Source organism: Cyprinodon tularosa, unplaced genomic scaffold (genome assembly GCF_016077235.1).
Source record: "Cyprinodon tularosa strain WSP-4 unplaced genomic scaffold, ASM1607723v1 ctg136, whole genome shotgun sequence".
In the NCBI taxonomy this organism is placed as follows: Eukaryota; Metazoa; Chordata; class Actinopteri; order Cyprinodontiformes; family Cyprinodontidae; genus Cyprinodon; species Cyprinodon tularosa.
Genome location: NW_024038178.1, coordinates 178457 through 204064, shown reverse-complemented (window position 1 = coordinate 204064; position 25608 = coordinate 178457). Strand labels below are relative to the sequence as shown.

The following is a 25608-nucleotide window of genomic DNA, read 5'->3' as shown; positions in this document are numbered from 1 at the left end:
GGTGACAACAATAATGGCTGCCGCTGGAGAGTTTGGGTGAGTAGATTCTGCTATTAGGTCTGTTCTAGAAGATATCGACAGCAAATAAATTTTAAAAGAGGAACAGAGAAACGCGATCAAGGCTCATCTTCTTATTCTAGGCGTGAAACTGCACGCTTTGATTTTTGTGGACAACAACTATGCCTCGCTTAACATACGTCACGCACTCCGTTGCTCTTATTGGTTGTAGGTCTATCCAATTGAGTGCAGAGGCATTTTTTTTCCTGGTTCGTTCAAAACACGCCCCATAATCACAGCTCTATGGAGCAGTATCAGACTCATATTCTGACTAGAATTGAGTCGGACTACGTCAGGCTATCAAACTTCAACAGAGGCACTGAATGGAGCTTAGCTTGAATTTCATCATCATTGATCCAACAATATCAGACACTTAATGACAGACAGGATCAAATAAAGAGATAAAAAAAAAATCTATAAACTCAGTTCATCCTCAGGATCCAGTCAGAATCTCTTTAAAATGCAGCTTCAACCTCTGTAGATCATCAGGACATAGATCAGCTTCTCTTCTCTACTAAGTTGGTAACTTCCACTCCCTGCAGAGAGAATAAGAATGAAGAGAGGAGATCAATGAGTGTTTCCAGCCTCTCTCTCTCTCCATCAGCTGTCAGTCAGTGATGCAGCACATCCAGGATAAATAGCAGCAGGAACTTTAGTCCTGTTCAGAGCAGCAGTGGAGCAGCTGGATTCACTCCAATCATCTACTTACAGAGTTGTCAGTTTGTAGTCTGGACTTTCTACAAGATCCTGCAGCTGCTGAACATCTGACTTCTTCAACCTGTTCATCCTCAGGTCCAGGTGTTCCAAATGTGAGGGGTTTGACTTCAGAGCGGAGACTAGGGAAGCACAGCTGATCCCTGACAAACCGCATTGAATCAATCTGGATTAGAAGAATAGAAAGATGTGAGCTGATCCAACAGGATGCAGGTTAGGACAATTAATACCAACATGATGCTGCTATACTAAAGACCTGCTGACTTCAGCAGAGAGAAGGAGAAATCAAAGGCATGATGGGCCCTGGAGGAGCCATCTGGTTCACCTAAATGGGCTTTCCTCAAAGCAGACAAAAACCCAAACAGGACTCCAGCAGTCATCAGCAGTATGTTTCAATAAAAGGGTTTAATAAACTCAGACTCAAATCCTCAACTCTGAATTGAGCTAACTGTCCTAAGGTTGGAATTTCTGAGTTTTCAGTTTCATAAAGGCTGCTGTGAATTAGTTCAATCAACTCCGACTAGAACAACTCAGAGTATAACACATGCATAGCAATAAAAAAAGTTTGTGTTTTGAATGGGTACATTGTAATTAAAGTAGATAAAAACAATAAAGTAAATAGTACGAATAAAACGTACGGTTTTAGAGGCCGAATCGGGTGTCATCAATGATAAAATGCATATTATCAGCCATAAGAAACCTACTAAAAGGTAGAGGAGGCACGGCTTGGAGCCATTTCATGGGATTGGTGTTTTCTGACTCTCTAATTTTATTTTATCTAAAATGCTGTCTTATTTTTATATTAATTACATCTTACTTCAATGTCTGCAGTCTACAGAGGGGAGACTCAAGAAACCCTCTGAGATCCTTCATTCCAGGGTTTAGGTTGGTCCAGCTTAGGTCCAGTTCATTCAGATGGGATGGATTCGACTCCAGAGCTGAGCCCAAAGAAGCCCAGCTGATCTCCGACAAACTGCAGTTACTCAATCTAAAAAGAAAGTAAAATATTATTGGCTAAATTTAACAGGAAGCAGGTGCGTTTCTTAGTCTCTTCTAGGAGAAATCTGTGTTGGACAAAGGGAAGCGCTGCCAAACAATCCAGAACCAGAATAACACAAGCCACATCAAAAAGGTAAGAAGAAATAGAAGCATCAGAACCGATCACTTCCCCCTTCCCCATCCATGTGGAGAGTTTTCAGAATCAGAGATCTTTGACACATGTTTGACATGTTTAAAATACAGATGCCTTGGTTGTAACACGGAATGAGTCACAATTTGAGATGGAGCTGGACAGAGATAACTCAGCAGATTTTAACACATTATGTAAACAAGGCAGATGAGTTTAAAATTATTTAAATTTGACCTGGTCTTGGCCTTTAGCCTTTATTTGTTTTGCATTTATATGTTTTATCTGTGTATGATGCTGCTTAGACACTGCCTTAAAACATACTTGATTGCTTTACATTTCTAATAAAAATACTTCCTCTAGTTCATTATTCATCTGACTGATACTAATATTCTTTTGCATGATTTAAAATTCTATAACTTTTTTTTCCGAATTACATTATTCACTTTTGACAATTTGATAGACTGAGAGAGCTTTTTGCATTTCTAGTATAGAGTATAGCGACATCGGAGCTGAAAGTGTGCATGTATATCAATTGAAAGCCTAATTAAAGCCGGGCATACAATGTGTGATTTTTTTACCCTTTTTGGCCCGACTTTGCAGTCGTGCAAGAATACTTCAATCGGACCGACTTACAGCTTGATCGTGCAACGTGCATTGTTTAGTGTAAAGGGGGTTACGAGGGGTGATCAGCCTCTCAAGATCAGGAATCGGGAGGATCGGGAGAAAAATCAAACGTTTGAATTTCAGTCAGCCGTCGTGGGCAAATTGCTCAGTGTGCAAACAAGGAATTTCTTCATCATCTGAGATGAAAACACAGAAGCATGGCAGGGGAATGAGTAAAATGTAGTCATTTCTGTAAAATTGACAGACCGTAGTAACCACGTCTGCTCAGCCTTGTCTTTGTCCAAATACATTGTCACCTTTTCTTTTTTGGGCTTTCACACACAAAATTGCATAAATTGCCAAGGCAGCGCGTTTCACTCTAGTGAGCTTCTATTCCATTCGAGTATTCTACTCGTCTGACTTCTGGATAGGAGAGTCTGAGTAGAGCCATCTAACTGCGGAGCTGAGTCCAACGTAGTTTGTAAACACTCAGTGTGAGGAGGTAGATCGCATAAGAGCACAGGGTCGTACAGTGTCAGAACATACATCGTGAGCTGTGAACTTTTAAACCCTGCGGTTTCATCATACAGTGTGAGCTGTAGCTGCGTGCAATCATAAAGGCAAATCATACAAACAGTGTATACCAGGCTTAAGGAGAATCATGAGAGTTTTGCTTGATTTTGTTCTTTTTCAGGTTTTGTGTATAGCAATTCCTGAGTGTTAAGAATTTTTCTAGGACAGGCTGGCAGCGTTTATTTTTCAGCATTTGTTTTGTTTTTATTGTCCAACTAAAATTTATGCCTCTAATTTTACTGTTGTTTGGACTGGACGGTTCTCTTTCTGATGTTCCCCGTTTCATTGCAACTGTTATGTCATGAGTTTATCGTAATGTATAGAAGTAATGAGCCAATTTGGAGAAACGAAGGAGTAGAACGTTACAGGTATTTGTGTACAAACGTAGGTAGTAAAAGTAAAAAGTTTTCTGAAAAAAAAAAAAAGTGGCTCCAACCTAATCTGTCAGCTCAGCTGACATATTGAAGAGGACAGGTTCTCTCTGTCCCAGTCCAACAGAACAGCAGCATAACGAGAAAGCTAAGATGGAGGAATCTGATGATGTTGTTCTTTAGATGTCTTATCTTCTAAAACATAACTTTTTAAGAACATGTGATTTTATTCTAGTTATTCTAACATGTTTGTGGTTCTGGTTTGTGCTTTAGAAGAACTAAATGTAATTCTGGAACATCTCCATCATTACTTAAAATCCTTTAACTGATTTTCCTAATTTTGAACAGCTTGAAATTAAAGTTCAATATTAAGAATATCTGAAATAGGAAAACAATGAATTTATAAGGTAAAAGGTCTGAGGAATCGTATTTGGACAGGAGCGGTTATTAGATAAAATATATCAGAAAAAATGAATGAATTGAAATAAATATGAATTTATCTGAACAATTTGAGTTGAAGAGAAAACTTACGTCAGTTTCTTCACTTTGCAGATTGAACTCTCCAGTATCTCACAAAAAGTCTTCATTCCAGAGTCTTCAAAGGATTCACCTCCATAGATCTTCTCTATTTCCACATCAGTCAGGAGGTCAGACTTCAGGGCTGAGGCCAAAACCTTACATTCAGCCTCAAAGAGATCACAGCCACCAAGTCTGTGATAAGATGAGAAATAAACTAATTTCTAATTAAATCAGACAATCTACATTAGAAACACAATTAAAAATATGATGAGCAAACAGTGATATCATCTGATCAACATCAGGGATCTATTTCAGAAAGCAGGTTTACTTAAACCTCTGTTCCTGTTACCATAGTAACATTGTCCCAAGAGCTAACTTGGTCGGGAGCAATTAACTCACAGCAGCCGTTTTGAGACTGAAAACTCATGTTTTCAACCTTAGGCTAAATCAATACAGAGTTGAGGATTTGAGTCTTAGTTTGTTAAACCTGCTTTTTGAAACGGACGACATATCAATATCCTGTGTTTGACACTATAGCAAAACTCTTCAGTCTTTTCAAGTTCTGGTTAAGCTGCAGACCTTCTGTGTCTCTACATTTAGCTACATTGACAAAGGCAAAAAGAGCAGGTTCAAAAGTGATGACAACTGCTGAATTCGAATTCAGGGGCTGCATCCTCCGAAGGCCAGATTTGTTAGCCTATTGCGTCATAGCGAGGCATCGTGGCCTGTTCACATTGGAAGACTCCTCATTATGTGACCAACAAATGCAGCCTTCTTTTTGCCTGTTTTGAAGGTCAGGCCTGGTGTATCCTACGAAGTCTTGGTTGTGAGTCTAAGTGAGCTGGCTGCTCCGTACTCAGAGGAAAAAGGGAAATGGTTCTGAACAATGGTGAATATTGTAAGTGGAGTTTAATATAATACAAGTATGTGGATAGTTCTGTCTGAAATTAATGAAAATAGTTTATGTAAATGGATATTGAGCCAAATATGTTGCGGGTAATGTTTCGTTTATTGAATAGTTTTATCTTCCCTGTGAAATTGACATGAACATGAACAGCAACTTCTAAACAGAACATGCACAAGGAGAATCAGGCTTGTGCATGCTCTTGCACACGTTTCATTGGTGTTCCCTCTAGGGAGCGGGTACAGGGTTGTGCATGTGCATTTTTTCTTAAATGTCCAGAAACAACTTAAACAATGAAGAACAAGGAGGACAATAAAGCTGAATCAGCATCACACAATGAAGATATCTGGACTCACCGAGCCTTTCTGCAGTTCCTGACAACTGAAACCAGTCTACGTCGTCCAGCTTCTGATGCGTTATACTTCTCCAGGTCTAACTCATCCAAATCCTCCTCTGCCATCTGCAGCATGTAGGCCAGAGCTGAGCACTGGATCTCTGTGAGCGTCTTCTCTGATCTGTTCTCTGATTTCAGGAACTGTTGGATCTCCTGATAAACTGAGAGCTCTTTCATCTCCATCAGACAGTGAAAGATGTTGATGCTTCTATCAGGGGAGACATCATCAGTGTCCATCTCCTTTAGAGTGTTGATGACTCTCTGGATGGTTCTTGGACTGTTCTCCACCTGACCCAGCAGGCCTCCCAAGAGGCTCTGGTTAGACTCTACTAAGAGGCCATGAAGGAAGCGAGCAAACAGGTCTAGGTGGCCATTTGGACTCTGGAGGGACTGCTCCATGATTTCCTCCATGAATTCCTCAAGAGATGTTTCACCATATTCGTCTCCCAGGAAGTCCTCCACCACCTCTGTGTTCCCGCTGGTCAAACAGTGGAACATGTAAACTGCAGCCAGAAACTCTTGGATGCTCAGATGAACAAAGCAGTAGACTGGTTTCTGGAAGAGCAGGCTCTCTCGTTTGAAGATCTCTGTACAAACTCCTGAATAAACCGAGGCCTCTGTGACCTCCAGACCACACTGCTCCAGGTCTTCTTGGTAGAACAGGATGTTTCCTTCCTGCAGATGTTTCAAAGCCAGCCTTCCCAGCTTTAGAAGAACTTCCCCATCATCCTCCCACAGCTCATATGGACTCGTCTCATGTCCTTCTTGGTACTTGTTCTTCTTCCTCTTGGTCTGCACCAGCAGGAAGTGTGAGTACATGTCAGTCATGGTCTTGGGCAGCTCTCCTCTCTGCTCTGTGGTCAACAGGTTCTCCAGAACCGTAGCAGTGATCCAGCAGAACACTGGGATCCCACACATGATGAAGAGGCTCCTGGAGGTCTTGATGTGGGAGATGATCTTACTGGACTTCTCCTCTTCATTGCTGAACCTCCTCCTAAAGTACTCCTCCTTCTGGGCGTCGGTGAAGCCTCGTACTTCTGTTACCCTGGAAACACAAGAAGGAGGGATCCGATTGGCCGCCGCAGGTCGGGAAGTTATCCAGACGAGAGCCAAGGGAAGAAGGTTCCCCTTGATGAGGTTCATTAGCAGAATGTTTACTGATGATTTCTGTGTGACGTCACAAACAAGCTGACTGTTGCTAAAGTCCAGAGAAAGTCTGCTTTCATCCAGGCCGTCTAAGATGAAAAGAAGTTTACAGACAGCCAGCCTCTCTACTGGGAGCTTCTGGAGTGTTGGATGGAAAACATGGAGCAGCGTGAGAAGACTGTGCTGCTGATCTCTGATCAGATTCAGCTCTCTGAAGGAAAGCAGAACCACCACACTGACATCTTGGTTCTCCAAGCCCTCTGCCCAGTCTAGAGTGAACTTCTGCACCGAAAAAGTTTTTCCAACACCAGCGACACCGATGGTTAGAACCACTCTGATGGCTCCATGTTGGTCAGCGAAGGCTTTAAAGATGTCATGGCACCTAATTGGAGAATCATGGAGGGTCTGTATCTTGGAAGATCTCTCCAGTTGCTTCACCTCATGTTGGGTATTAACCTCTTCACTCTGTCCTTCTGTGATGTAGAGATCAGTGTAGATCCTATTGAGGAGGGTTCTACTTCCCGTTTCATCACTTCCTTCAGTCACACATTCACATCTCCTCCTCAGACTGATTTTATGTTCCTCTAGAACCTCCTGGAGACCAACATCTACTGAAACAAAGAAGAAAAGAAAACAGATTTAGTGATGAAGTTAGAACCAAACCATCTGAAAAATGAGGTGGGATCATTAGTGAGATATGCCATTTAAATATGAATACTATCTGCGCCGAGACTGGATTGGATGTTACAATAAATTGTAACTTACCCCAATAGCTATAACATGCATATTTAAATAAATTATTTCTTGGCATATGGCACAACTCTGGTGAAAAAAAAAAAGAATCCATAAAATCCATTTATAAGTATTGAATTGTTCCTGCTAACAAACCAACAACATATTTTTTTGCGTTTTTGTCTTCAGTAAAATACCTCCAATGCAGAGGCTATCGATAGTCACTGCTCTCACATTCTGGTTTAGTGGGGAACTTCTTATTCTGACAAATATCCCTATCTCACAATGTTAGAGAATCTTTTAAAACAATACTGTATCCAGATTTCTATCTGGAACATCACCAAAATTGTATTGATTGTTCCTGGGCATGAGGGACCCCCTGGTAAAATGTTATTAAAATCTGTAAATTACTTTTCAAGTTATACCTTAAACAGAGAGAAAGACAGGCTAACACACAAACCCTCCTAAAACATAACCTCCTTAGTGGAGGTAATTAAAGACTGGAAATGACGCAGCACTGATTTGGTCCTTTAAAAGATTGTTAGACTGATTCCATGTTGTAAATATAAATATCTATCTTGTAACTAGAGTCTATTGTCAGAAGAAAATGAGATCTTTAGTGCATTATACAATGATATTAACCATGTTCATTGGTTTAGGGCAGGCACGGCAACCCTTGGCTCCACAAACTCTTGAGGCTCCCTGGAGCTTTTTCAAAAATGTATGAAAATGGAAAAATATGGATTTTATTTTGTTTGTTTTAATATGGTGCGCAGGAGTTCGAACAAACATTCATAATGTTTTCCAATGCTGTAATGTGAGTTTGGGATTGCATCTTCAAACTCCACTACTGCTGCTAGTTTTGTTGCAAGCATGGAAAGCATATTTGAGCTCTCCTTTACAAAACTAAAAGAAGATTTATCAGTGGGGATTCAACATTAATATAACGTTAACCTTCCTGTGATTTTTCAAATGCTCATTTAATTTTGTTAGCAAAATAATGAACAAAAAGTTATTTAATGTTTGCAAGCTACTAGCTCAATCAGAGAAGGTTAAGAATTAATTAACTAAAGGTAATTGGTTACTTATCAAGCAACATTATTTTTAAAATAATGTCACCTTTTGGGTTTGCATTGTAAATTACTTTGAACGTTCTAATTGCTCCAAATTAGTCAACAGATCATTTGAGCTCATTCAAAATTCTTAGTAAGAACATAAAATCCATGCTAAACTGTTTATATTGCATCAGTTTGGTGATTATCCTTTTCAACCATGCTTTTCTTTTTTGTGTAAATAGTAGTTTAGTTTATTTAAGCTTAACTAGTTTAGTCGAGAGTTTTTAACTGAAATTTGTTGACTTACATGCATTTAAATGCATTTAGCCCAAAGGGCTAAAAACAGAACTAGTTCTACAAACTCAAAAGGCTGTTGGTTGAAAACAATCATTTAATTTACAGCAGCTGGAATAATTGATCACAGAAAGACTTTGAACAGCTTGAATTCCAACTAAAGATGTGGAATTGGTTCAACAGAGAAGATAGAAGAAAACTTTGATGGGAGATGTTCAGTCTTACCTGCTGCACAGCTGCTCTGATGTGCTGCAAGCGGTCCAGCTATGAGTTTCTCTCCACACTGTGGTTTGCTCCTCGATCTGTGGAGACATTTCTTTCAGTCTGGACCATTGAAACCAGTTTAAACTTGAAGCTGCAGATGAGCTTTAGTGTTTTGTTGTGGAGATGTACTAAAATTAGGAAACATTTATTCTGAGTTCCTCAGATCAACTGCAACATGAATGGTAGCCGAGGTTCTGCTGAGCTCACAGCATGGAGCGAACAGAGAAGTGAGAAAGTTCTGTCTTCCAGCTGATCCGATCTGAGGGGGTGCTGGCCCCTTTGGCCCCTGCGAATAGCCAGCCTTGAATCTGACAGGTATGTGGGTGGAGAGAGCAGGAAGGACATACAGCTAATTGAACCAGAAAAGGAACCAAACGCCAGACATTAGGATGAGGGACTACAGCCATGGCACATGAAGCATCTACTCTACCACTGATCCACCCAAAACCCCAATAGAATTTGAATTGAATCAGAGGCAGGGTGACGCTAAGATTTGTTTGCAATTGGGAGGAAAGATATGCCACAGAGCAGCAGGTGAACAGCTGCTGTGAGAGTTCTGCTTTCTGAGAAACATGATGAAGATGTGGACAGACCCAACCTGCAACTCCACTGATAAGACTGTGTGGACAAAGACACCAAGGACCCTATTGCAGTGAGAGCTGCTTCTATAGCCCAGTTCACTCTGGTTGGAAGGAACCAGAACCAGTCTGCTGATTCATGGCACACCGAGTCTCTATCTCTGCTCATTTAGATTCTGATCTGAACAAGTTTTGGGATTTATCAGGCTGGAATGACAGAAAATGACTTTGGACCAGTCAGTAATCTGTTGGATGCTGATGAGAAACCAGCAGAACAAAGTCCAAACCATTGAGAAGCTGAAGATCAACCAGTTCAGATCCTAGAGATTCTGTCTCTACAGAATCACATCTATTAGAAATTAGTCCTTACTCTGAGTCTGAGGATCCAGGTTCTGCACTCAAGTATGGAGGTTCGTCTTTGGAAAAGTCACTCCTCACAGACGGACAGTTGGATCCTGGAGGTTGTGCTCTCTGTTTATGGTTCTGCCCTCTGAAACACAAACATGTACATTAGAATGAAGATATTTCCATAATTTTTTATGTTATCATATGAAGATCTGAATCAGATTTATTGTTTGATTTAAATTAAAAAAGCTCAAACTCATGAAAGAACATCTAGTCTGATGCTCCTTGAGGTGAATTAAACTGAACAAAGTCACATCTCAGTGGATTTATTTATTTATTTTTTTTAACTGCGTTCTTGATACGTTGTTTTTTGTTTGTAAATTAAAAAGTTTGCTTTGCTGCCAAACATTTTCAGGTAACCTTCAATTTAATACATCCTGATTTGTGCATTGAACAATGCACTGGACTATTTTTGTCCAAAGGCACACTTTAAAAATGTATCCCCTGGATCTGTTCCCCCGAGCATAGACACATTTCCACAAGACACTGAAGATCAACAAGTTCAGCTTCCAGAGATCCAACCACTGAAGAGTCACATGCATCAGTTAGAAACCGATTCCTTACTCTTTGTCTGAGGGTCCAGGTTCTTTACTGAAGTATGGAGGTTCATCTTTGGACCTGTCACTCCTCATGGATAGACAGCTGGATCCTGGAGGTTCTGCTCTGTCCTCCTCTATATCAAAATTATCCATCTTCTGGACTTCAGTCAGTCTAAGAGAGAAACCAGAACTAGTCAGTTCCCAGTGGTTCGGGTCCAGTTATTGTCTTGTAAAGCAGAACGCTGATTCCCCTCATGTGTAGAGGACCAGAGGAACCTGAGTCGAGCAGGTACCATCTGGATCTGAATGGTTCAAATTCACGGACTTTGGTGTTTTTACAGTCAAGCCTAATCTCTCCCAGACCTCCTGATTACTCTAAAGCAGAGGCGCTCAAGTCCATTCCAAGACCATCCTGTAACTTTTAGATGCATCTCTTTTCTAACAAACCTGATCCCCTCATTCAGTTCAACAGAGGTATGGTAACGAGCCACTCATTTAAATTTAGGTGGGCTAAAAACAGGATGCATCAAAAAGTTGCAGGATAGTAGCTCTTGAGGACTGCACTTCAGCACCCCTGACTTAGACAGAGCCTTTCCCAACAGGTCAGTTGATTAGCAGCCAAACACGGGGCAGCATACCGGTTGCCCCGTGTTTGAAAAAAGATGTGTCAACGTGTTATTTTCAGTGGGAAAGAAGTTTCGTTGAAAAGTCATAAGGGTGTTGCTCTAAGAGTTTGGCTATAGGCAACCTGTTGAGGCCTCCAAACTTTGGTTTTTACCCTCACACATGACGTTTTACTATCATATGACTGATTAAAGAAGATGACTCGAAAACTTTATGTCCACACCTCTCACTAAATATTCTTAATAGTGTGCTTCTGGCTGGGAATTAATAACAGCAGAGTTTAAACTAAATTCTAAATCATAACTGATCAATAGCCATTCTTTTTCTAACTAAGCTGACGAAGCCGATTATCAAAGAGGCAATTAAAATGGAAGAAAAGAGCAGATTACTCAGATTTCAGATGTATAATGATAAGTGTCTGAGTTCTGGGCTGGTGTGGTTAAACATGCTCTGGGGTTGTGAGGATGTTTGGATGTACTGCTAAATTCTCTGAAATGCCTTTGGAGCGGTCTTATCGTAGAGAAATGAACATTCAATATTCAAGCAACAGCTCTGTTTGATATTCCTGCTGTCAGCATGCCAACTGAACACTCCCTCAAATCTTGTGACATCTGTGACCCTGTTCTGTGTGATAAAACTGTATCTTTCAGAATGGCTTTTTATTGAGGGCAGTATAGTGTGCAATAGTCATGGTGTACAATCAGCACCTTGATTTGGCACCTGTAAGGTGGGATGGATTACCTCAGCAAAGGTTAAGTACTCACTATCACATAATTAGTCCGGTTAGTGAACAATATTCAAGGGAAATGATTATATTGTGGTTGTGTAAAAAGTTTTAGATCTTTTTAATTAATATCATGAAAATGGGAGCAAAACCAAAAGTGTTGCATTTATATTTTTGTTGAGTGTAATTCCCAGGCATCCAGTGAGATTTGACTTAAATCCACAGAAAATCTGAATTAAAGTCCAAAAAAATGGGAGTAAATCTGAATTTAAATCCAAACAAAAAATGAAAAGGTTTAATTCCAAATTAAAATCCAAATATTTGAAAGTATAGCCATTAGAGGAAACCGGGTTTGGTACTCCACACCAAAATGGATAGTCAGATCCATCCTTTGAGAACATCTAAAAAAATTTGAAAAGTAATACCAAAAAAGAAAAAAAAAATTCCCAAAGGCAGATCCTGAAAGTAAATCCACATTCCATTAAAGACTCCACTTCAACTCCACTGATCAGGTCAAAAGCATAAAATTATTTAACTGTTATAATCTGCTGAACGCTAAAATAAAACATATAGATGCAAGTTCATTGTGATCAGTATAGATTGACCCTGAACTTGTTTCGGACCTTAAACTATAAACACAAATCCGATTTTGCATCCTAACCGACAAAAAAATCGTGTCTGGTGAGGTCATGGGGTTTAGTGCTCATTGACTCATTGATTTTATGCAAGGGAACTTGCATAGCTCAGACTGAAATAGATTGCAGGTCCAGTTTTGTGCAAGTTCATAATAGAAAAAGAAAAGTCCCGCTGGGCACAGTTTGCAAAGAAATGTGAGTTTTTCTTTTCCTGTCCGAGTCTCCCTTTGTTCGTTCATAAAACTCCGCCAAGCCCTCTGCAAAATTGGCATCAGAAATACCAGCAGATGAGTCTGAATCGCTCAGACCACTGCTAGCAGTAGACATGCTGGTCTGTCATTGTGTTTGCCTTAATAAGTGCCCTTATCAATTGAATGTGAACATGAGCTATGTGTGTCACTCATTCTCAGAGTGAACGTCCCTCTCGTTCAAGTTCATTACTTCAAAACTGGTCTGTTCAGTTCACCGTTCACTAAAAATATGTATTCAGTGAACGCCGTTCATTGAACGCATTCGTGCACGACACTGCCCAGGTCTATATTAGTCGGACTACGCAGCAATTCACTGGCAATTTCATTGGCCTGGCAGGAAGAGAAATGTGATTAGAAACAAACTGAGGGAAAATCTCTTAATCTCAAAGGAAAACTGTCCGGAAATACTTGTGCACTAACAACTGATTAAACATAAAAAAAATAGAAGATTTTACACATGATATGACTTAGGTAGGACAGAAAACGGATAAGGATCCTCTTTGAGCTTCAGAAAAACAAGGGAAAGAAAGCGCAGTTTATCACTCTCCATGAGAAAGACAGAGCAGGTAAGCAAAGTTCATCAACCTCCCCCCTTTATGAAAAAAAACCCAAAACCTCAAAGATCTTTCTGAGTATCACCTCTCAGAGTTATTGCAGAGTTTTCTTTTCTTTAGAGGTAAATCTCCTTATGTATTTAATATAGGCATATGAACATTCTCTATGTGTTCTGTTTTAGAGAGATGCTGCACAGACTTGTTAAGTAGGGCTTTGCTGCGACTGTGTTCATTTTATTTATTAAATTATTTTAATTTGTGTAGCACGGAGAAGGAAGTGAAAAAAAAAAATCTGCACAGCTCTGCTCACCCTGCCTAGTTAGAGCCTTTCTATATGCAGTCAGTGAGACATGGGGAAAAAAAAGTTTGGAGATTAAAAGTCAGACCTTACCGGTTTGTTCAGGTCTTAATTATTTTTGGCCACAACTCAGCACACATCGCTCCCTGTCTGGACCCGTCTATGGAAATCCTGGAACTGCCACTGCACTTAAACTAGCAGAGATTTTAAAACATAAACTTAAGGAATATTTTGACTTGTACCTTTTATTTTCACTTCATTTTTGTATGCTTTCAGTAAAGAACTTTGTGACCCTCCTTTGCCTGTTAAAGGTGATAAATAAATTCTTCCTTCCTTATACTTGTCCTGAAAAAGTCTCTCCCTGTCAGGCTCTCACTCCCCTTTCAGCTTCATTTATCATTTTTGGCTCCTACATACATTAATCGTTTTGTGCACAAAGAAGCAACAGAAATTAGAATAATGAACAAGTATATATATAAAAAAAAGTTCACTGCTACAGCTACGACAGGAATGAGTACTCTATCCTTTCACTTCAAACTAACCAATCACACAAACACAGCAGAGAGGTTGTCACCAGAACCAAGCTACACGCCTCAATTACATGGTGATGTATTGGCTAATGCCTGACCACTGATCACTGGATTACTGATACGCCCAAAAAAAGTGAGGCCACTGGCCGCCATATTGGTACTCCCCACTCCAACAGAGACAAGCCATAAAAACAAACAGTTTGCAGGCTATGGGAAGACAATTCAGAGGTAACTTCACAGTCAGTGAATGTACTACCCAGGAAAATCCTAATATACGCCGATGTATCCCATAGTACAGTATGTAGCGTAACATTAGTCTGGCTATGTCGGACTGACTCGCAGATATTTTTAACTTAATATTCTGCACTCTGTGAGTTAAGAAGACGGGTCTCCAACCAATGGACAGTAGTTGACCCTCTAAGACGCAGCCTTCATCATTACGACAGGCAGAAGTAAATAGCACTGAAGAAATAAATAGGGAAAAAAATACAAAGGAAGAATAAAACAGAAAAATATAACATGCACATAAATAAATACTTTGAAAAATAAGCAATTAATAAAGTTGAAAACTATAACGGACAATAAATAAATAAGGTAATTATTACAACATTTCTACCTTCATTTATTTGTTTTTTGTATTTTTGGGAGCAATTAATGGTATGCTTATTTATGTATTGCACATTTATTTATTTCTGTATTCATTTTTAAATATGGTAGAGCTGGTCCTCCATAATCGACATTGTGTCCAATGTTAGAAATTACAATAAATAGAAAGTAATTCACTGTAAAATGTCAAAGTAGTAATTTTTTGCTAATTGGATAATGCTGTCGTTTTTGTAGTGTTTGTTGCATTTCCCATTTGAAAAAGTCATGTACTGAAATATATTGCATGTTATATTGACGGGAAAAAAAGTTACTCAAAAAGTTTTATGCATAGACAGAACATAAAAGTAAATAGCATCATGTATGCACAATTTTCAATTACAAAAAATAAAAAAATACTACAGCATTAACAGACATGTACTTGTAATTCAGTCTTGTAATTATATGCAATTACCACAACAATTTCATCACTACATGTACATCATCAATTTAGCAATTTTGGCACATCTGTAATATTGTGCTCCATTAACACATTCATTTCTTTTTTTCTTTTTTAATAATCATATTACATGATTTATAGACTTCATAATGACTATGCAATGTGATGTGCCTAATTTTTTGTATAATAAATTACAGTGATCTAATGATGCAATGAAGCAGCTTGTGTGTCCAAAGTGATATATTTATTTTTATGCATTAAAATGTTAAAATCATCGTTGATCGATGCTGTAGCGCACGTATTGTTTACATTGCGACCGGTCTACCTAGGGCGTACCAATATGGCGGCCGGTGGCTTCACTTTGCCTTGTACTACCAACGGGCTATCAGCAATCCAGTGAATAAAAAGACATCGGTGTGTCTGACGCCAAAGGTAGCTTGTTTATTTCTAGAACAACTTTACCTTACGCTGGCTAACGCTCCTAGTGAAATTATGAAATCAGTAGAGCCTTTTAGGAGTGTGTGGAGTAGAGGAGGGCGTTTCTGCTTCTTCTTCTTCTGTATGGAATTTTACTGGTCGTTGGCACGCACGAAATGGCGCATTACCGCCACCAACTGGTATGGAGTCTGGAGTGTTCTTAAAGGAATAGTACACCCAAAACATGATTAGCCTTCATTTTCTACTCACCCCCATGCTGAACAACACTCTGGAGTACTTTTTTGATATCTCAAATGCATCTGGAGATCTGGGAGGCTTCTTGCTGTCTGCTGACATTCAAATAATGGAGGTCTATGGTGCCCGAGACAGAAAGGTCCATAAAAGTCCACAAAAAACGTTTCAATATTCCTCCATACTGCTCGTCCAATGTATTCCAAGTTTTCTGAGTGGGTAGCATCCAGAATTTACTCGAAACGAAGTCATTTAGAATGTTTTTAGAGCATAAACAGTAGTGTATAGGATTTCCTGAAAGCGCGCACATGCGCGCTCACGACGCTACGGAAGCCGGCAGACCAAACCAGCGCATTCAGCTCGGCAAAGAACTCATGCTCTTCCTCAACACTGAAGTCCTCAGACATTTTTCTTTCGTTGTTTCTTTCTTTGCACAGGTAAACAGCACATTTCTTCTTCTACGCTTGCATTATTGGCAGAGCAGACGCTGAATGCGCACTTTCATCTGGTTTGGTCTGCCGGCTTCCGTAGCGCCGTGAACGCGCAGGTGCGCGCTTTCAGGAAATCCTATACACTACTGTTTATGCTCTAAAAACATTCTAAATGACTTCGTTTCGAGTAAATTCTGGATGCTACCCACTCAGGACACTTGGAATACATTGGACGAGCAGTATGGAGGAATATTGACACGTTTTTTGTGGACTTTTATGGACCTTTCTGTCTTGGGCGCCATAGACCTCCATTATTTGAATGTCAGCAGACAGCAAGAAGCCTCCCAGATCTCCAGATGCATTTGAGATATCAAAAAAGTACTCCAGAGTGTTGTTCAGCATGGGGGTGAGTAGAAAATGAAGGCTAATCATGTTTTGGGTGTATTATTCCTTTAATACAAAAAAGTCAACCTTCAAATAATTATGTAGTTATGCACTCAATACTTGGTCGTATGGAGGACCAACTCTGCCATATTTAAAAATACAGAAACAAATAAATGCTCAATAAATATAGAAGCATACATTATTAATTGCCAACAAAAATACAATAAACAAATAAATGTAAGTAGAAATTAAATTATAAAGTGAGACATAAATGTATATAACTCTTAATTAGCTTCTTTATTTACCTTTTTAATATTTACCTTATTTATTTTTTTGTCCTTTATAATCTTCAACTTTATTTTTTAATTACTTATATATTTTTAAGTATTTATTTATGTGCATGTTATAATGTTTTTGTCTGTTTTATTCTTCCGTTGTATTTTTTTAACTTAGTTATTTATTTGCCGCTGTTTATTTTTGTCTGCCCTTTTTACATTTCTCTCTGCCCGTTTCACATTTCGGCCAGTCATGTTTACATTTCTGTATGCATTTCTGTCTCATTATGCAAATTAGAAGGGGGGGGGGTGTCCTAGAGAGTCAACTTCTGCTCATTGGTTGGCTTGGCGGTCCATCTTCTTAACTCACAGAGCTCAGAGTACTAAGTTAAATGTTCTCTTTTCTGTTGCTGTTGTTCAATAAAAGTACGTTTTAAGACCATTTGAGGCGAGAACATTATATTTTTAAGTATCACCATACGGTCCATTCACAGATTTAATGTGTAATTTAAAAGAAAATGTGACGAACTTGAGAGGACCACGGCACCAGCGGAGTTCCGAGGCTGACTGAAGCCAGGTCTAACCGCAGCCAGTCTGCAGCGGCCCTCTCTCGGCATAGCCGTATGTGAAGGACCGCTGGCTATGAGAAGCCTTACAAGCCAGCGTTTTTATGAGGCACCGTGTGCGTATTTATAAGCGTATCAACGCTACAAACAAGCAACATTTCCCGCAATCACGTCTCAATGCCTCATCAGCGCAGCACATATTCTATTCCCAACAAGATTAAACGCAAGCTTACCGGCTGTCTTTTAAGTAATTCGGTTCCTCAATACAAACTTTGCACAGCTTCTTCCACTGCCCGAGTAAAACGGCAGGCTTTTTATTTTAAACTGCGATCCTCTGCTCAAACTAGGAAGTTTGAATCACTTTCATTTGATTGACTGATTGCACGCAGGTAAGCTGCGTGCGCACGCTCATACAGCTGATGAAAACAAAAGGGGCGTTACTCCATTACTTATTTTTATTCCTACTTTTGACTTCTACTCATTACATTTTTCACACAAGTATCTGTACTTTCTATTCCTTACATTTTTAAAACAAACGTTACTCCTTACTCTTGGCTTCGGTTTAATGTTAATAAATATTTATTTCACGTCATCTGCGTCATCCAATGCAGATCATTGGTTCCATCCACATCTAGTGAAAACTAGTGTAATTGGATGAGTCATATAAAGCAAACACTCATTGGTTAGTTAAAGGAAGCAAGCAGATGTTCTTCAAACTGCAAACATGAATTGTCTATTCCATGCTACAATGTCGGAATCAGAAAAAGATGTAGAAATGTCTGAAAGGTCGGACACAGGCAAGAGCGTATCGGGAGATGGAGACCAACAAGACCTCCCTCATCCTTGGCCCTATCTCAAAGAATATTTCTAAATAATCGAAAAATTGAGCTTTCAATTCAAATAGTGGCATCTGGCTTTTTTTTTTTTTTTTAAAGATTACTTTTTACTTTTATACTTTAATTAGTTTTTGGAGCACATACTTTTTCACATTTACTTGAGTAAAGAGGTCAAGTTGATACTTCAACTTTTACCAGAGTGTTTTTAAACTGCAGTATCTATACTTCTACTCAAGTACTAAATGTGTGTACTATTGACACCACTGGGTGATATGGAGGCCCAGGATGCTTCGATAGCGGCCTTTAGCTCATCCACAGTGTTGGGTCTTGCGTCTCTCAACTTTCTCTTCACAATATCCCACAGATTCTCTATGGGGTTCAGGTCAGGAGAGTTGGCAGGTTGATTGAGCACAGTGATACCATTTACCAGTGGTTTTAACACTGAGAGCAGGTGCCAGGTTGTGCTGAAAAATGAAATCTTCATCTCCATGGAGCTTTTCAGCAAATGAAGGCATCCAAAATCTCCTGATAGCTGGCTGCATTGACCCTGCCCTTGATAAAACACAGTGGACCAACACCAGCAGCTGACATGGCACCCCAGACCATCACTGACACTGGACTCCTTGCATTTTTGCATTTCCTTCTCCCCAGTGTTCCTCCAGACTCTGGCACCTAGATTTCCAAATGACATGCAAAACTGAGCAACAGTCCAGTGCTGCTTCTCTGTAGCCCAGGTGAGGCGCCTCTGCTGCTGTTTCTGGTTCAAAAGTGGCCTGACCTGGGGAATGCGGCACCTGTAGCCCATTTCCTGGACACACCTGTGAATGGTGGCTCTGGATGTTTCTACTCCAGACTCAGTCCACTGCTTCCTCAGGTCCCCCAAGGTCTGGAATTGGTCCTTCTCCACAATCTTCCTCAGGGTCCGGTCACCTCTTCTTGTTGTGCAGCGTTTTCTGCAACACCTTTTCCTTCCCACTGAGGTGCCTTGATACAGCACTATGGGACCAGCCTATTCATACAGAGATATCTTTCTGTGTCATACCCTCTTGCTTGAGGGTGTCAATGATGGCCTTCTGGACAGCAGTCAGGTCGGCAGTCTTACTCATGATTGGGGTTTTTGAGTGATGAACCAGACTGGGAGTTTTAAAGGCCTCAGGAATCTTTTGCAGGTGTTTAGAGTTAATTTGTTGATTCAAATGATTAGGTGCATAGCTCGTTTAGAGACCTTTTTCATGATATGATAATTTTGTGAGATAGGAATTTTGGGTTTTCATGAGCTGTATGCCAAAATAATCCTTATTAAAGGGATAGTTCGGGATTTTTGACATGAATCTGTATGGCATCCCCATCACCAGTGTCATGCAATCACACTGACTTACCCCTGGCAGCATCCCGTGAGCAGAGTTCTCGTCCAGCTTTGGTCAAGCCGAAAGTAGTCCGGCAGGTTTGCTAGACCCAGCGAAATAAAACGTTTCTCTTCCCAAAACATTATGTGTTCAAAAGAGCGATATTTTTGCATCCCAAAAACATTGTAGTGGAAAAAGTCACACGTCGTTATCACTTGGTCCTATTTTCTCTCTGTTCGTATCAGTGCGCGCGACACCATGACCTGACAGCTATGGCCTACCTGTTTGATTCGCAATTGTTTACTACTGGGGAAGATGTCTGACTACGAGAGTGACGAGGAAAACATCGACTTCCACTTAGAGCCAAAGGGATATCTTTATGAACCCGAGTACACTGACGATGAACTTCGACAAATGGAGTTAGATCGGGCAGAAAGAGAGAGGGTGGACAGAGAAGTGATGGAAGCTGAAGCCGGAGCCGCAGGAGCCACAGCTGGAGCTGCGATATCCAGGGTGGCCGACAAATCATGGTGCACTTGTTTCAAGTGCGAATTAATGCAGACAGAGGTGGAATGCTACTGTTGCCACGAGTGGGATTTAGTAATGCCCGAGATACAGAACCTTTCCATTGATGAGGATGTCGGAGTTGCAGCAGCTGCTGTCTGCATCACTGAAAGCACTGAAATGAGCTGGAAAAGTTGAGCTCGCTGTCAGAATGACGGCGCGCACTGATACGAACAGAGAGAAAATAGGACCAAGTGATAACGACGTGTGACTTTTTCCACTACAATGTTTTTGGGATGCAAAAATATCACTCTTTTGAACACATAATGTTTTGGGAAGAGAAACGTTTTATTTCGCTGGGTCTAGCAAACCTGCCGGACTACTTTCGGCTTGACCAAAGCTGGACGAGAACTCTGCTCACAGAATGCTGCCTGGGGTAAGTCAGTGTGATTGCATGACACTGGTGATGGGGATGCCATACAGATTCATGTCAAAAATCCCGAACTATCCCTTTAAGATAATAAAATACCTGAAATATTTCAGTTAGTTTGCAATGAATCTAAAATATATGATGGTTCGAGTTTTATCATTACATTATGGAAAGTAATTAACTTTATCACAATATGCTAATATTTTGAGAAGGACCCATACTTATACTGAACAAAACAAAATCAACAAAAAAAAACCCCAATAAAACCAAATTAAGATTCAAATCAACGTAAATATGTTGCCTAGAAGTTATAAGCAGGCAATCGGAAAAAATACTAAATAATATCATATTAAAAACCTGTATTTCTAAAACTGGAACTCCTCTGAGTAACTCCCTTATAATCACATTTAAACTCCAGGAATTTGGAACACCCATATTTCAGTGAGAAAAACAGCCAATCCCAGGCTGTTCTCTACATCCGGTCTATTTTCTGCCTTGTTTTGCTAAACTCAAAAATACTATTTATTTTTTGGTTGATAAAAACTTGTTTCATTTTTCTATGGGGTCCTCACGAATCAAAACTGATCCCCATTTTATTTTACAACCTAAGAAATAAAATATTTTCATAGACTCCTTCCAATGCACTCATGGACCACTAGGGGTACGCATACCCACAGTTGGGAAACACTGTTTTATGCTGCAAACACTCAATCATTGTTTGATGGTGGATCCCTTTATGCATCTTTGAAATAAATAAATAAAAAGAATCATTCATTCATTATTTTTCAACTTTATTCTCATAATATAACGACTTGACTATTCTCGAAATGTTGTGACTTTATTAAAAAATCTATAGCCTGGCCCTAATACTCTGTTATTTGTATTTGGGCTCTAATCATAGTGGCGATCGGAAATAAAACACCTCTCTCATTCAGAATAAAATTTATTTTGAATAAAATTTATTTCCAAATCTGAATTTGGAAACAGATTTTATTCAGAATAAGATTTATTTCCAAATTCAGATTCAGGTTTATTGTACAATATTTCAAACTATGGTAGAAAACCTTAGAAAGTGAGCAGTGAGCTTTAGAACTCGCTCCTTTGCCTTATTAAATGCAAACTTTGACTGAACTCCCGTTGAGCTGATGATGAAACTTTATCATTGTAAAAAAAAACCTGCTTTGTTTGGTTAATTAGCTGCTGCAATTAGCAAGCTTCTCTAAATCCTCTCAAACACGAACGCGCATGCGCTGGCCCATCGGTTGCCATGGACACGGAACGCCTATCTCTAACGCTCATTTCTAACTTGGACCTTGAAGGTTGAACTTGCTGCAGTCTGTGGTTTGCTAACCTGCTAAAGATGAGCAACGCACCAGAGGAGAACAACTTGTCGGGACATCACCTGGAAGGTTTATGTCACTCTTTTACTATGTTAATTTAGAAAAATTTTAGGAGAAAAATTATTAATTTGATGTTTTTTTCATGAAGTTGGCTACATGTAAGCTAGCTGCTAAGCTAGCTTAGCTTGTAGCATCTTTGACATCTCAGAGATTAAATGTTTTTAGTCAACTGAATGTTAACAGCGATTTAATGATTGGAAAATAACTCTTATTTCTGTTTGAGAGAAACACCTTTGTTGAATTAGATGTGAAATGTTTGAAAACTAGATGGCGCTAGCTCTATGATTTTTATAAAATGCATTTTGCTCTATATGGATATGTTGGTGAAATTACATTAAATAAATATTAAAATATATTTGAAGGATATTTAACCTTATATATTTGCAAGCCAAACTGTTTACTTTCTGTATTTAATTAAAAAGTTATAATTATAATTATAATTTTTAGTATTTTGGAAGTCGACTGAATTTAAACCTGTTAAACAACTGGAAAAAATAAGAGATGAAGTTTTTTAGTTTAGTAAATGTGTTTAGGAAATAAGTTTTTAATCAGTGTTTTAAAAAAAGGTTTTTAAGGGATAATATGTATTAAATAGATTTTTTATTGGTTGGAAATAGGAGGAATGATAACAGAAATGTAATGATATAAAACAAAAACACATTTTGGTTTAAGAGGATAATTTTTGATTAAGTTAATCTGGAAATGGTTAAGAGATACAAAATAAATTGTTTTAGGATAAACTTAATATTGTTATTTACATTGGAACTTGAAAGGGGAGGGTTTTTAAAAAAATGCTTTGGTAAACATGTTGGTCTCCATGGATACCTTAGTGGAATGCATTAAACAACGTTAAGGCTTTTTTAAGGTGGCATATATTTTATAATTTAATGGAAGGCCAAAGGTGTTAAAAATGTTTCATTTTCAAGTTTCTGGTTTCAAAGGGTCATTTTTGGTAAATTTGGTTTCCAATCCTTTAAAAACAAGATGAACAAGTATGGTCTCCATGGATACAACAATAAACAACTATAAGGTTTAAAATTATTGTGAAATAAAAATGAGATCCTTTAGATTTTTGGGCTGTAACATGTTTAGAAGTTGAGTAAGTTTATTATAAGTGCTGCCATTGCTAACTGTGTGAGGGAAACATAGAGAATAAATGTTTAATCAAGAGTTTAGAAAGGAGGATGATATGTTTATGTTTACAGGGAGAAGGTAGAATTAAAACATCAATTTAGAACAATTTATTATTTAAACATATTTCTGAGCTCATTCTTAATTTTTCTTCAGGCCTTGTTTGGATCTTCGGGTGAATGTAAAACATTTCATCCCATCTGTCACCAGTAATAATACAATTTGTTCATTGAGGACTCATTTTCTAGATCTCAAAACATTCAACACTGGAGGGTTTCGCTAAACCATTAAAGGTTCTGTATCGGTCTCCGCCAGTCACGTGACTTTTGTTGCTAAGACGCCATTTTAGTTGGAAAAGGTGTAGTGTAAACAACCGCAGCATAGCTAAACGAAGGACTAAAGGCCTGTTTACATAGCAGCCTGTCCAAGATAAGTCATTACAGTTAACATAAGCCTGAAAACAGGGGCGGATTTAGGAAAATCGGTCTCCGCCAGTCATGTGACATTTGTTGCTAAGACGCCATTTTAGGTGGAAAAGGCATAGTGTACCGCGCCCGAGGTAAACAATTGACGTCACTTGGCGGAGACCGATAGGACCCTTTCTTAGAGTTTTTAGAAAAAGTACAAAAGTTTGCTAAAATCCATTTCTGCTCTGGGCTTTCTATGTGTTAATAAAAGTCTTTATTTCTACTCTAGGATGCATTGAGGAAGGGGTCTGATAAGCCTAGGTTCTGATTCTGAGAAATTATAGATCTGAAATTTAAAGCCTGATGTTTTTAAGCCTTTATTTCTGTTAATTAGGACAATTTTCTGCTTATAGTTAATTAACCTAAAAGATTCATGATTATATTACCAAATCACCCAGTGAAACTTTTTCCCCCGATAAAGAATAAAAAAAAAGGTTTGTTTACAAACGTCCTTTAATCTGAACTAATCCGAATGAATAATCTGGGTCAGCAGCTCCCAAAGGGGTGACGCGTGCCCCCTAGGGGGAGTTTAGTGTAATTGTAGGGAGCGTAATAGAAATAAAATAAATAAATGGATCATTTAGAGTGTATTTTTTATTGTTAACATCCTGAAATAAAAATCTAAACCCCATTAACCAGTAAAAAAAAAGATTTGAATTGAAAATTAACTTACAATTTAATGTTGGTCTTGTGATTTAAAGGATATTGTAGTTTTTTGTTCTTAAATTAGCCGTCAGCAAAAAAGCTGGTGAGGACGAGCAAAATGTCCTCCCTTTACAACGATCACTCCTCATTGTGACGGTGAAATCAGAAAAATGCTCCTCCCACTGATGCTGAGGATCATATACACAGATATATAGATATATATAAATACTTGTGTGTATTTTTGTATGTATGTGTTCTTTTAGAATGATTTAAATTTTTTCTTTTAACACTAACCAAACCACTAGCATTGATTAGATGTTTTTTTTAATTAGTTTTAGCTCACAGATTGATGTTCTTTTTTATTAAATCTACTTAAATCTGACTAACTCACACAGGCACAGCCAGCAACCTAAAATAAAGCATTGAGTTTTGTGATTTAATGTTCCTTAATTAATGTTCCTGGTCTAATGATTTTTTTCCTCATTGTTCCAGACGCCCCGCTTCCATCTGATCCTCCCCTGGAGCTCTGCATCCTGATGACGGATCAGGTTGATTTCCCTTTTCTTATCAGGATAGAACTGTCCTCCAATGACTATGAGGAAGATTTTACCGCGGATGGTGCAGAGATTGTACCTGGGTTTTCGGTGTATGACAGGATAGGGGATTATCATGAGGTTGGTTGGCCTTTTAATGGTGAGTCTCTTGATGGGTCTAGTGAAGGCTCCATGTATGGTCTCTGCGATAGCTCTGAGACAGAAGACGACGAAGACGATGACAACGATGACGATGAAGACGATGACGATGAAGACGATGACCACCTTCCACCACAGGGCGAAGAAGACCACCAACCTCCAGGGACCGGCTCTGTCTCCAGGAAGAGGACAAGAGAGGAAGACGAAGATGAAGAGGAGCCCCCTGCGAAGATGTTTGGTCGTGGGAGGGAATAGGGATAGGAATTTCATCAAGGAGTTTGTTAAGGAGTCTGGCAGGTCTAGGGATGCCTCAGGTAGCGTCTTGCACTGTGGCTTTTCTTTATCCCGCTGCTAGATTTAGTTTTTTTAGATGTTAAGGAGTCTGGCAGGTCTAGGGATGCCTCAGGTAGCGTCTTGCACTGTGGCTTTTCTTTATCCCGCTGCTAGATTTGTTTTTTTAGATGTTAAGGAGTCTGGCAGGTCTAGGGATGCCTCAGGTAGCGTCTTGCACTGTGGCTTTTCTTTACCCCGCTGCTAGATTTTGGTTTTACGATGTTAAGGAGTCTGGCAGGTCTAGGGATGCCTCAGGTAGCATCTAGCACCGTGGCTTTTCTTTACCCCGCTGCTAGATTTAGTTTTTTAGACGTTAAGGAGTCTGGCAGGTCTAGGGATGCCTCAGGTAGCGTCTTGCGCCATGGCTTTTCTTTACCCCGCTGCTAAATGTTAATTTAAGTTTTAGATCTTAAGAATTTTCCTTTAGCACAGACATCAGAGCAGAGACTGGAGACGTGCTACAATTTATAAAAGCTGTGAAACATGAGAGCTGGTTAAAGCAGAAATAATCTAACATGCTCTACGTCTAATGACAGAGCTGGACCATCTCCTAGGTAACAGAAG

The 25608-nt window shown here is 39.2% G+C and overlaps 2 protein-coding genes across 4 annotated transcripts; one reads left to right on the top strand and one right to left on the bottom strand.

Moving 5' to 3' along the window:
* Positions 1-365: 365 nt before the first annotated feature.
* On the bottom strand, positions 366-17655 carry LOC119778607 (NLR family CARD domain-containing protein 3-like). Of its 3 annotated transcripts, none has more exons than XM_038277929.1 (9): positions 17494-17655; positions 10303-10449; positions 9704-9823; positions 8717-8793; positions 5227-7021; positions 3979-4158; positions 1589-1759; positions 767-937; positions 366-593 (listed from the first exon to the last, which is right to left on the bottom strand). In XM_038277929.1, the coding sequence occupies exons 2-9, from the start codon at positions 10428-10430 to the stop codon at positions 572-574; spliced, it is 2664 nt and encodes an 887-aa protein (XP_038133857.1). In that variant the 5' UTR covers positions 10431-10449; positions 17494-17655; the 3' UTR covers positions 366-571. The 3 variants fall into 3 exon arrangements, with proteins under 3 accessions (XP_038133857.1, XP_038133859.1, XP_038133858.1); XM_038277931.1 differs by having other exon boundaries at positions 5227-7018; XM_038277930.1 differs by lacking the exon at positions 17494-17655 and adding an exon at positions 15398-15503.
* On the top strand, positions 17632-25224 carry LOC119778608 (calsequestrin-2-like). The gene is made up of 3 exons (XM_038277932.1): positions 17632-17649; positions 21696-21785; positions 24512-25224. The coding sequence occupies exons 2-3, from the start codon at positions 21737-21739 to the stop codon at positions 24964-24966; spliced, it is 504 nt and encodes a 167-aa protein (XP_038133860.1). The 5' UTR covers positions 17632-17649; positions 21696-21736; the 3' UTR covers positions 24967-25224.
* Positions 25225-25608: the final 384 nt, after the last annotated feature.